Source organism: Nymphalis io, chromosome 15 (assembly GCF_905147045.1).
Source record: "Nymphalis io chromosome 15, ilAglIoxx1.1, whole genome shotgun sequence".
Classification (NCBI taxonomy): Eukaryota; Metazoa; Arthropoda; class Insecta; order Lepidoptera; family Nymphalidae; genus Nymphalis; species Nymphalis io.
In genome coordinates, this window is record NC_065902.1 from 2,582,119 (window position 1) to 2,594,270 (window position 12,152).

General features: G+C 31.7%; 1 protein-coding gene across 1 annotated transcript in view; it reads right to left on the reverse strand.

Annotated features, from left to right (window-relative positions):
* Nucleotides 1–12,152, reverse strand: part of LOC126773583 (von Willebrand factor A domain-containing protein 8) — a 28,518-nt gene that overhangs the window by 14,378 nt on the left and 1,988 nt on the right. The window contains exons 4-5 of the mRNA XM_050494547.1: nucleotides 11,851–12,018; nucleotides 11,294–11,458 (exon numbers count right to left, since the gene is read on the reverse strand). Of these exons, the coding sequence (XP_050350504.1) occupies nucleotides 11,294–11,458; nucleotides 11,851–12,018 (333 nt within the window). The remainder of the gene's footprint in view (nucleotides 1–11,293; nucleotides 11,459–11,850; nucleotides 12,019–12,152) is intronic.

The window sequence follows — 12,152 nt, forward strand, 5'->3', positions numbered from 1 at the left end:
TTTTTATGATATTAAATCAGCCGCGTTTATCTTAATATTTTCTACAATTCAAAATAAATCTTAAGAGTCGCGGCATAGGACAGTATTTCTTACTATTACAAATAAGTAACTAGGTCCCAAAGGGCTTCGTGCTTCGGTGTTCAACGGCACTGATAAAACAAATATAATAAATCGAAGTATATAATTCTGGTGTAAAGCAAACAACACGTCTGTCGCAATGTTTGCAAAATTGGAAGAATTATAAATCAGCCAAAGTAACACGCGAACGCCACGAACCGTCTTGAATATTTTAACTTAATAATATTTCTACATAGTTTTTTCACAGATTATTTATTATATAAGTAAGAACATTTAATTCCTTTTGAACTTTAGATAATAATTGGCTGATTAGCGAACTCAGAAAAGTAACAAAAAAAGAATAAATAAATATAAATGTATATATAGGTTTGTATTCGCCGATTTATAACAGGATTACTATTGTATATGATTGATAACCGTTGAATTATTTATATACAACAGAAGTTTTTGTTGAAAACATCATGAGGAAATCTTCATGTGTAGCACTTGAAGGTAGGGCTCTATGAAGTCCCCTTGGGTAGGTACCACCCACCTGATATTCTACAGCCGAACAGCAGTACTTAGTATTTACATACAAACAAATATATATTAATAGTTTTATATTACTATTGAACAATTTACATGTTTGGAATGACAATATTTAAAAATATTTCTGATTATAAATTACGCTACACGACTTATCACGCGTTCATGTCTACACCCCGTTAAGACCCTCACCGCTACACGGAAACTATTTGCCACAATTACCGAGGAAAATTAATTCCATCAGCTCGTTTATAGTTGTAACATTTCATTTAGCAATTCCTTCATTTAAAATACCTAGAATTGATGAATAAAGTTACTAACTTAACCTGTTTCGGTTAGATACCGTAACAGCCTGTGAATGTCCCACTGCTGGGCTAAAGGCCTTCTCTCCTCTTTTTGAGGAGAAGGTTTGGAGCTTATTCCACCACGCTGCTCCAATGCGGGTTGGTAGAATTCACATGTGGCAGAATTTCAGTGAAATTAGACACATGCAGGTTTCCTCACGATGTTTTCCTTCACCGTAAAGCACGAGATGAATTATAATCACAAATTAAGCACATGAAAATTCAGTGGTGCTTGCCCGGGTTTGAACCCACGATCATCGGTTAAGATTCACGCGTTCTTACCACAGGACCATCTCGGCCATCTCGGTTAGATAATGACAGTCTAATGTTTTTTTGTATTCGTTTAAACTGTAGATAAACTAATAATAGTCATAATGTTAATAAAACTTTGCGTAGATTTTCTTGTAAATAACAAAAAAATATATTATTGAAATGTTGTAACGCAGCGATGGTGAAAGTCCACCTTCAAGATGAAAAATCAAAACTGTCTAATTACTGAACATACATCCTCAGATTGTTCCTCAAGTAACATATAAAAATTCAGCTTTTATGCTATAACATAATTATAAGTATAATTCATTATAATTTAAGGGTGTCTGACAGGGGGTCGCAAATGTACAAAGTGTCTGACAGTGGACAGCGCGGTCTGTAACATTATTCCAAATAAAATAAATAAAAACTGAGCTTTATACTTTAAAAATAATTTAAGATGCAATTTTATACACCTTTGCTACCCGTTACTTTCTAAAGCAACCGTGATCCAAACTTCATATTCGGTGATCGTTTATACCTTTACACACATACATACACAGAGAAACTTAAAGATTTTATAAAATAACGAAGGTCTGATCGTCGCGGGCTCTTGGACCATATATTGATATTATTTGAAAAAAGAAAACTATTTCTGACATGAGCATATTACGTGTAATATATAGATAAGTTAGGTCACGTGAGTTATTTGTAAGTAAAGCGACTTACAAACAGAATTTATACGAGTCGCCCGCAATGACATGTGATAGCGATCGCATTTGAATATAGTCTAGTTTTAGTTCTACCTGGAAATTCTACTTGTTTTGCTTTGCATATTGGATTTACTGTCTATACAAATATTATAAATGCGAACGTCTGTTGTGCTTTAACGGCTACACAACTGTACCGATTTTGATGATATTTGGTATGATGCAAGCTTGAACCCCAAGAAAGGAGATAGTTTACTTTAAATACCTAATAAATCTCCTACCAAAAAAACCGTGAGCGAAATTTATTTTGCTTATTTTACTTTTATTTCTACGACTGTTAATTCATTTTACTTAAAGTCCAACTACGAACTGAGACGATTTAATAAAAAATATACCACTAACTACTGTATACTATTATTACGGTCTCATAATTTTTTTCAATAAGCAAGTGCAATGCTGAATTAATGAAACTCGAGTTTTTATAAATGCATATAATTTTTAAAAATTTAAAAAAGATACACAACAACTCATATAAAATGTAGATATGTGGGAGATAATATTTTTTTAATTAAGTTCCGGTCTTATTATAACACGGTTGTTCAATTGATTCAAATGGCAAGTCTTTATATATGGCTCGACAGATGTCAACAGAACAGAAGTGGTTCAGTATTGAACACCACACTATCGGTGCACTAAATAAATTTAAACAGTATTTGGTAATTACCCAGGTGAGCGTATTTTTGTATTTATTCTGTTAATTATGTAATTAAACTTAATTATTTTATGTATCGAATTCACTGTATTCAGTGTTTAGAAATAAGTATGATACCTTGTTATTGTATTAAATATACTTTGTTTTCTTATAAATTGGTTTTACTATTTATTTTGTCTCCCGTTCTCACACAGATATATATATATATATATATATATATATATATATATATATATATATATATATATTTATTTAATGTTTACTTATACATTTTGTGTTCTCCTATTTTATTTCTTTTACTTATTTATTTATTTATCGAAATAGTTACACGAAAAACTCATCACTAAACACTTAAAATTAACTAAAACAGATCTTACGAAGCAATACGTCTTTAATGGTGTAAACAACGCACACAGGTGAGAGTACATAATATAAATTATAATTAAAAATGTATTAGCGTTAGCGTTTATGTATAACCGTTGGAGATCCTTAATAAGTAAATATTAGGTAACGTTTTCAGGAACATTTCGCATAGATCCTATCAACCTATCAGAAGATCGCCATTAGGGACTACGAACTACTAATTTTGGCGCATAAAACTTAATGCTTCGTGCAAACTAACAGTTTCGCTGTTTCGATATTACACGAAAATCATTGAATTTATAATGTATCTTGTCGATATTATCGCGTGCTTTGGGAAAGCACGGATATCAATAATAGGGACCGGGAACCATTATAACATGACCTTTAAAATATGCCTAGCTTTTGGCGAGTTACTAATATCTATTTATGTTGTAAGTTACGATCGGTACAATGAAGTTTGGAGTTTAAATTATTAGTTTACAAGTTCTGCAAGTCTGTGCCATAACTATAATTGATCCTGTTTCTTCTTTTTCGTTTTTTTCTTGCGGTTTCTTATCGAAAAAAAAAAATAGAAGAATATTTTTACAAACCAAATTATTATTTAGAAATTCAAAATTTGAATAGTGATATAATTAAAAATATATACATGTTTAGTAATTACAGAATAATTGATTTCAAAACATGCAATTTTGTCATGCAATATTGCAAAAACTGAAATGGAAAAACTTACAATTGTGTAGCGAAATATGCAAATATATAGGATGGTTGCATGATGTAATTCCATGGTAACAAGTTTTTTTTTTTTTTTATAGAATAGGAAGGTGGACGAGCATATGGGCCACCTGATGGTAAGTGGTCACCAAACGCCCTTAGACATTGGCATTCTAAGAAATGTCAACCATCGCTTATAGCCAATGCGCCACCAACCTTGGGAACTAAGATTTTATGTCCCTTGTGCCTGTAATTACACTGGCTCACTCACCCTTCAAACCGGAACACAACAATATCAAGTATTGCTGTTTTGCGGTAGAATATCTGATGAGTGGGTGGTACCTACCCAGACGAGCTTGCACAAAGCCCTACCACCAGTATAAGTTCCAGAAACAACGCCATGTCTACCGTTTTAAGTATATAAATTGTCATGATAGATACTAACAGTAACACAGCTTACCTAGCGCGGCTACCGTCTGCATGCCTATAGCATATAATACTTCGGTAATAATAATATTTCAATTTATTAATATGTTTGTATTTTTAAACTTCATGAATGAACTGTTATCAATTAATACTTCCGGTCTTGCATATACGGCTAGTTCGGGTACATCTTGATGATTATTTATAAGTATAGATTAAAACTTCTGTTTAACAATTTAATTAGTAATTTCATAATCAAATAAATAGTTGATTCATATTTGTTTATACTTGGAACATTTTATTATATATTATTCTATTTATTAATGGCGCCTTCTGCTTGTCAGCTTCCGGCGCAATTAATAAATAGTGCTTATTGTTTATTTATATTTTCTCAAATTATGTCGATTAATCAATGCTATAATAATTTTGTTTTATTATGTATAATGTAAGGATTAAGCTACTAGAATCTTATTTTACTGATCTGGCTAGGTTATCTGCTGCTTATCAACTTCCGGTGTAATATATTAATCTTTAATATTTAATGTTACATAATCCTGTATTATTAAATAATAGTTGTCCGTAAATAATCATTAGAATAATTAAGATAAACAATGTTTAATATTATCTTTTAAGTTTGTAAATTTAGTATTAAATTAGGTCAAGATGTTTTTGTATAAATACCGCCAGTTTAAATATATCGGGCATTGGTATTGTAACCGTTGTAACGAGCATTACAAGTGTTTTGTTATATAACGTATCGTCATTTTCGCCGCCACCCTGGTAATCCACCTTCTATAGAACGTATTATTATTTTATTCACTCACGCGCATAAAAAATAAAAGGGTATTCACATATGTTTTGTATCTTACAGTCAAACTACGAACTAGGGAACTTTACTTGGAGATGAGCTTTGAGCAAGCCCGCCTAGTTAGACACTTCCTACTCATTACATATTTAACAGCCAAAAAGCAATACTTATCTTTATTATTGCTGTGTTGCGGTTTAAAGGATGAGTGAGCCAGTGTAATTACAGACAAGTTACTTTACTACATTATATCTTAGCTTTTTTTTTTTTATAGAAAAGGAAGGCGGACGAGCATATGGGCCACCTGATGGTAAGTGGTCACCAACGCTCTTAGACATTGGCATTGTAAGAAATGTCAACCATCGCTTACATATCCAATGCGCCACCAACCTTGGGAACTAAGATTTTATGTCCCTTGTGCCTGTAATTACACTGGCTCACTCACCCTTCAAACCGGAACACAACAATATCAAGTATTGCTGTTTTGCGGTAGAATATCTGATGAGTGGGTGGTACCTACCCAGACGAGCTTGCACAAAGCCCTACCACCAGTAAACCAGCTACCAAAGTTGGTTGCGCATTGACGATGTAAGAAACGGTTGATATTTTTCAGCGCCTCCCATTTACCATAAGGTGGCTCAAATGTTCAGTTCGTTTCCATTAAAAAAAAAAAACTCCGATTTATTGGCATTATAATATCGTTCATTCCGTTATTAGATATTTCCAACCGCGATATTACACCTATTTCTCTAACGTTCAATTTTAATTATTATATTTTATAATTATAGTGTTGGTAATTTTATTGTTTGCAATTAAAAATATTTACAAAAGTTATATTTTACAATTATGAAAAACTACGATTACATGTAATTTCTAAACATTTCGCAGTGATGACGTTTTGTTTAAAATGCAGCGCAAAAAAAACTACCATGAAGCAGTAATGGCAACCCCATTTAATAAAGAATCGATCATAACATATGAATATATAAAGTCTCCGTAATTTGTAGGTTCCGTTTTTAGTTGCAACTGCAACTCAGTAATATTAATGTTCATGATATCATTAATACCGAGTTTCTATACTATCCTAACGAATCTTTACTGTACATATCAGTAACCTTTTTTTTTGAGTTACTCGTAACAAGTCGTTCCTATATGTTTTTACGTCACATACATTCTTTTCCGACGAAACGATCATTATAGAAAAATATACTTTAAAAAAATACTATAAAAAAAGCCGAGATGGCCCTGTGGTAAGAACGCGTGAATCTTAACCGATGATCGTGGGTTCAAACCCGGGCAAGCACCACTGAATTTTCATGTGCTTAATTTGTGATTATAATTCATCTCGTGCTTTACGGTGAAGGAAAACATCGTGAGGAAAGCTGCATGTGTCTAATTTAACTGAAGTTCAGCCACATGTGAATTCTACCAACCCGCATTGGAGCAGCGTGGTGGAATAAGCTCCAAACCTTCTCCTCAAAAGAGGAGAGGAGGCCTTTAGCCCAGCAGTGGTACATTCACAGGCTGCTACGGATCATTATAGAGGCGCTTTTGATTTACGCCCCGGTTAATTTTTCGAATATACTTGACATGTTTTGGGAGCACTAATGTGCGTAATTGCAAGTTATTTTTCATACTTGATATCATTGACGTTAACTACGATATGTATGAAATTCTGATTATTATCACTAGACGGCGCTGTTTTCATTCCATATTCAAATTGATGTCAGCGCTAATGTATAAGCAAAAATTCGCACTAGGCACGCTAGGCACACTACAATATCGTGGTCGACTGGCGAAATGAATCATTATGGACAGAGCTTTATAGCGAAGTAAGAGACAAAACTCGTGAACGTAACAGCGACTCGTCCAGTCACCCGCGTCGCGGAAGTTCGTTGCGACGTCAACACCGCTTTCAATTCCAATATTTTCGTGGTTTTCCGTTTGTTTGTATGATTTTATTGTTTTTATATAAAAAATAACAAATTAATAATTAATTTGAAGCTGATATTATCATTGGAATTGATTTTTCTTTTTTCAAATATTAGTTTCAATTTATTTTTTTATTAATATTTAACATAAATTTTAGTTAAAATAAAACTGGCAACATATGAGTTGTTTAAATATATTATAACGTATTTATATTAGAAAAAATATGGGTAAGTAATGCATTATGAAATTATATAATATATATAATTTTGTATATTAAAAAGTTTATTTTTATTTCATTGCAGTGCAAAATTCATAATAAAATTAATCAATGAAAAACATTTTGTAATCAATTTGTATTCTCTCAACACTAGTTTAAAAATCTTTCAAATAACATTTTGGTAATTTTTTATTGGTTATGTTTTATTTCTTTTACATATATTGGTGAACCATAAATATTAATATTTAAAAAAATATTACTTATATTATTGGACAAAAACAAACTAGAGGAAGTCTAAAAAATAGTATACTAATAATTATAATATTTTAAAATAATAATTATTATAGTTAAAATAAAAAATAAGGGTCCTTACTTAAATATCGACCATTTTATTGAATTAATTGTTTTTTTTTTTTTACTAATTTCAGAACTGTTTAACAGATTCTAGAAAAAAATAGCATAGAGCTACTTTTAAGCCTAACTAAAAATCAACTATTTTTTAAATTTAAGTGTAAGAAATTTAACTTTTTTATTTAATCGAATGTATAACAGTTTGTATTAAACAATCTGTCTAAACGATTTATATAAAAAAAAATCTGCTCTAAGTATGATAACGAAACAAAATATACAAATACCCACCACAAACGATTAAATGAAACGTTTGAAAATGACCATAACTAATATTAATTATATTTTTTTAAGTATAAATAAAGCGCATTACAAATTTAAAGTTTTAATTGTTTTTTTAACAAACTATTATTGCTTAAGCTTTATTAAAAACAATAAATAATTAAATATTGAATATATCCGCGAAGTCACATTGAATTTATCTCTTTTCTGAACGGAAGTTCTTCGTCCAATAGGACATCCACATATTTATGTTGGGATTAAAATCATTTTGAACATTGATATGTTTGAATCAAATCTTACAAATAATTGACTAAAATTCTACACACGATTTGATTCTGGAAAACTTTAGAATATTTGTTTTAATACAAGAATTTAAAAATTATCACTTGAAAGTTTTTTTAGTAATTTGAGTATTTTATTACGAAATAAAAACTGCATTGTATAAAAACAATAAGAAATGAAACGTAACACTAATAATTTGCCAAAGTTTTTAACACTCATTCAGTAAACCTCCCCCTACACGTTGCATCTAATTACGTTACGTCACGCATGACTCGCATTAATCAATTCAAGGGGCAATTGAAAGGACTTGCAATAATGGGTCATTTAGTATATTTCAATTGAACTATTTTTACCAAAGAAGGTAAAAATTACCTTAAGTAATTGCAAAGCCTATTTAATACAAAATTAACTGCTTAGTAATTTAAAGTGGTTTATTTCCGTTTTAATTGTATTAAAAATTCCCTATTTCTAAAAGAGGAAGCTGGGACACTAAAAACTGCCCCGTGCGTGGCAATTTAAGTGGGTGGCAAATTCTTAATAGAGGATCAAAAACATGTCACTAAATCATGTAACGAGTAATGAAATATTTTATTTATATTTATATCACATAAATATAAATAAAGACTATAGCGATGTGATCCCAAAATATCTTACGCAGTAGATATATTTGTTTTTTTATTATTTTAATCGATATTATAAATATTTTATTTTTTAATATTCAGCAATAACATATACATCGAGCTTAAATAAATATGTATTGCTTTTTTTTTATTTATAAATCAATCTTAGTTGTAATCAAAAAATATTCGTGATAACAGAATATTAATCATTGTGCTTTCTTTCAGCACGTCAAGCGTTTAATCATCGTGGAAAATAACAATCAATTATGAAGGGAAAACAAACATTTGCACCCATTAAAGTATATCGCGTGTCTAGAAAGTTTAAATTTTAACCAGCCGGTGGTGTAATATGCCAGCTCTCTGGCAGTCGTCTCAGCGCCCCATGTACATTAGAACTGTATGGGTCGACGGTTTCCGACACGCGATACTAACCCACGACGATCCCCACTTCTTGAAACTCTGCGCTAAACGTCGAAGACCGCATTCATCCGCTAGTTGTGCGAAATCTACGTTGAGCAGAAACGTAAGAAGCTCACTGAGTCACTGCGACGACTTGGGCGACTGTCTTCGAAAATTAAACTTCGTTATAAGAAACGAAAAGTTCCAGAGACGAGCCGATCAGGAGCCAGAAATAGAAAAATTAAATTTATCCGATGTTGAGAATTGCGAAGACGACTTTTTTGTCAAGGCGTCTCCTCAACCATTGTGCGACATCAACAACTTCCGGTTAAACTTGGAGACTGATAACATGAGGGCTGTTAAGAGCAATCGAACCGTCAGGACCGAGGTCAAAGAAAACACAGACCTATCAGATAGAGTTCTGCAATGGCTGGATTTAGCCGGTAAAGTGAACCTTTTAACACTAGACAACGTGGAAAGGATGACGCAGCCGAGACACAGCTGGCCCGAAATCCAAAGGCGTAATTTGACGAAATCGAAAACCGCGACGGACTTAAGAACCAAAGAAGTAAAACAAGTAGTCGATGCGAAAACGAATGGGAATATCGATCGGCAGGAATTTTACATGCCATCGGCGAACACGATCGAGAACTACGCGCGACAGTCACGAAACGCGAAAAGCACGCCACGACATGACACGAAGATTAAGGAAAACAAAAAGGTCAAAGACATGAGGGCGAGCGTCATGGAGACGCGTCTGAAAATGGCCAACGAGAGAAACGCCGTCGAAAAACAATATGCTGAAATGGTCAGCAAGAAACTTATACCAGATGTGAAGGTGAAGAAGCAAGTGCATATATTTATGCCCGAAGCGCTAAACAAAAAATTCAACTCGAACACGTCTAGTGTTACTGAGAGTATACTGTCTCAGAAATCTTAACATGGCTTTAATCATTATCACTGCATATTATGAAACAATATCTCCCGCCGCGTCTGTCTGTATATCTGAACGAGATAATCTCAAAAAGTAATGAACGGTTCTCATACGGTTTTTACCAATGGACTGATTTATGAGGAAGGTTTTGATGTATAATTCATTATAGTTATGTGAAAATTGGCTGAAATATAGCGATAATTGTTGAAGATGTCGAGAAAAATCATAGCGACTGAGAGCTTTACTGACGTGTATCGCGTAAGTCATTAGAGTTATATGTATTGAGATATAAATGTTCTATGTAGGTCTAGGGTAGTCTTACACTACCCGCGCGAAGCTGAGACGGGTTGCTATTATATTATTTGAATGGTAATTTTATTGAAGTTATACTTCTTTACACTTACTAATACGTGCTGTTCACTCGTTAAAGTTAAAATAAATATGTAAATTGCTTTATTTCATTTTATTATCGATTTTATTTACGACTTCTTACAGACACTATAATACTTTAAATGTATCAATATTTACAACAAAAAAATTAAGATTATTGTCATCCTTACTAATATTATAAATGCGAAAGTGAATTTGTTTTTTGCTTCGTTTTTAAATTCGATAAGTAAAATGTTACATTTTGTCACCTTTATAAAAAAAATATTCTTGTATTATACCTTTTATGGCGATGGGTATTAATGACATTTCAGAGATTCTTGTATCTTTATTACGTAAGCTAACAATAAATTAAAGTCATAAAGTCAATCTTTAATATAATTTATGAAATATGGTTTAGTATATCATAATTAAAATACTATTTAAGATAAAATATTAATTAAATAAGTATTTCGTTGTTGTTTTTTTATTCCCCGACGAAAAAAGATGGATGTTATTTTAACGTGTGTATAAGTGTCTGTCTGGGATATTGTATCTCCAAAATAAATGAACTAATTTTGATTTTTTTTTGAGAGGCCACTTGATCGAGATTATTCTTATGTATGATTAATGAAATCTGTTATTTGAACCTTTTCTAGTTGTTGAAATGAAGTGAGCTACTTCTATAGATCTGATTGATTCAAAATTTTTAATCTGTGACTTCAATGATATTACAATAACTCCTCAGCCATTTACATTGCGTTTCATGTTTGAGATCATTGGTATAGTCAGAATGAATATTATGTACATACTTTTTAAAGATTTTTTTTGAGTAAGGGGTTTTTTAAGGTTTTTTTTTTTTTTGTTTAAAAGGAATCACTAATATTTCAATTTATCCCATTGTGTTAGGAGTGGTCGTAGCGCCTTTGATTGACGCTTCATTATGCTTAAAATCTAATTATACAATATAAAACTATTGTTTTTATTACTTACCCCAAATCCAACAGTAGCAACGTCCCTCGCCTGGAACCGCGAACGCAACGGCGGGTCTAGCGGTTGCCCGCTGTACTTCGGAACTGGCAACCCTAGCGCTATTACGCGAAAATTTTCATCAACACGCACTAAGCGCCATTTCGAAACCTCTTCTGCGCCATGTTCCTATCAAAATAATTGGAAATGGTTAAAGTTGAAATCAAAATAATACCATTCACTCACAGGAGAATTTAGCACGAAGAGAAAACTGTATTTCAATTTTAATTAATTATATACCTAAGATTCGAATACAGATTAATTTATGACGATCACAAAATGAATTATGAACATATTTTAAGCGCATGAAAGTTCAGTAGTGTTTGCCTGCATTGAACCCGCGATCATCAGTTACGATTCATACATTGTAACCACCTGTATATATACTTATATATACCATATATTTATAATACAAGACTAAAACTTATATTTCTGCTGAGATTATAACATAATATTGTGAAATCATTAAATCTAACAATAATAATAAATAATTTTAAAACATAGTTTTCATTTTAACTTACTTGTAACAATTTATCGTATCTTGAAGCTGGTATTAAAAATCTTCCATCTTCTAAATGCATTTCTCTATTTTCTAGAAGATTATTTAACACTGGCAACACGTTTCTTTCCGCTTTTTCGATGCCCTCTATTAAAAGGACACGACCCTCAATCGCCGCGCGTACTGCACTCTAGGAAATAATTAAATAATATATATCATGATATAATAGTAAAACTATTTGTATTTTGTTTGGAATATACATAAATATACATTTAAATTATTATTTTTTTCGATTAACAAAATTAATGAATATTTTTGCACTAA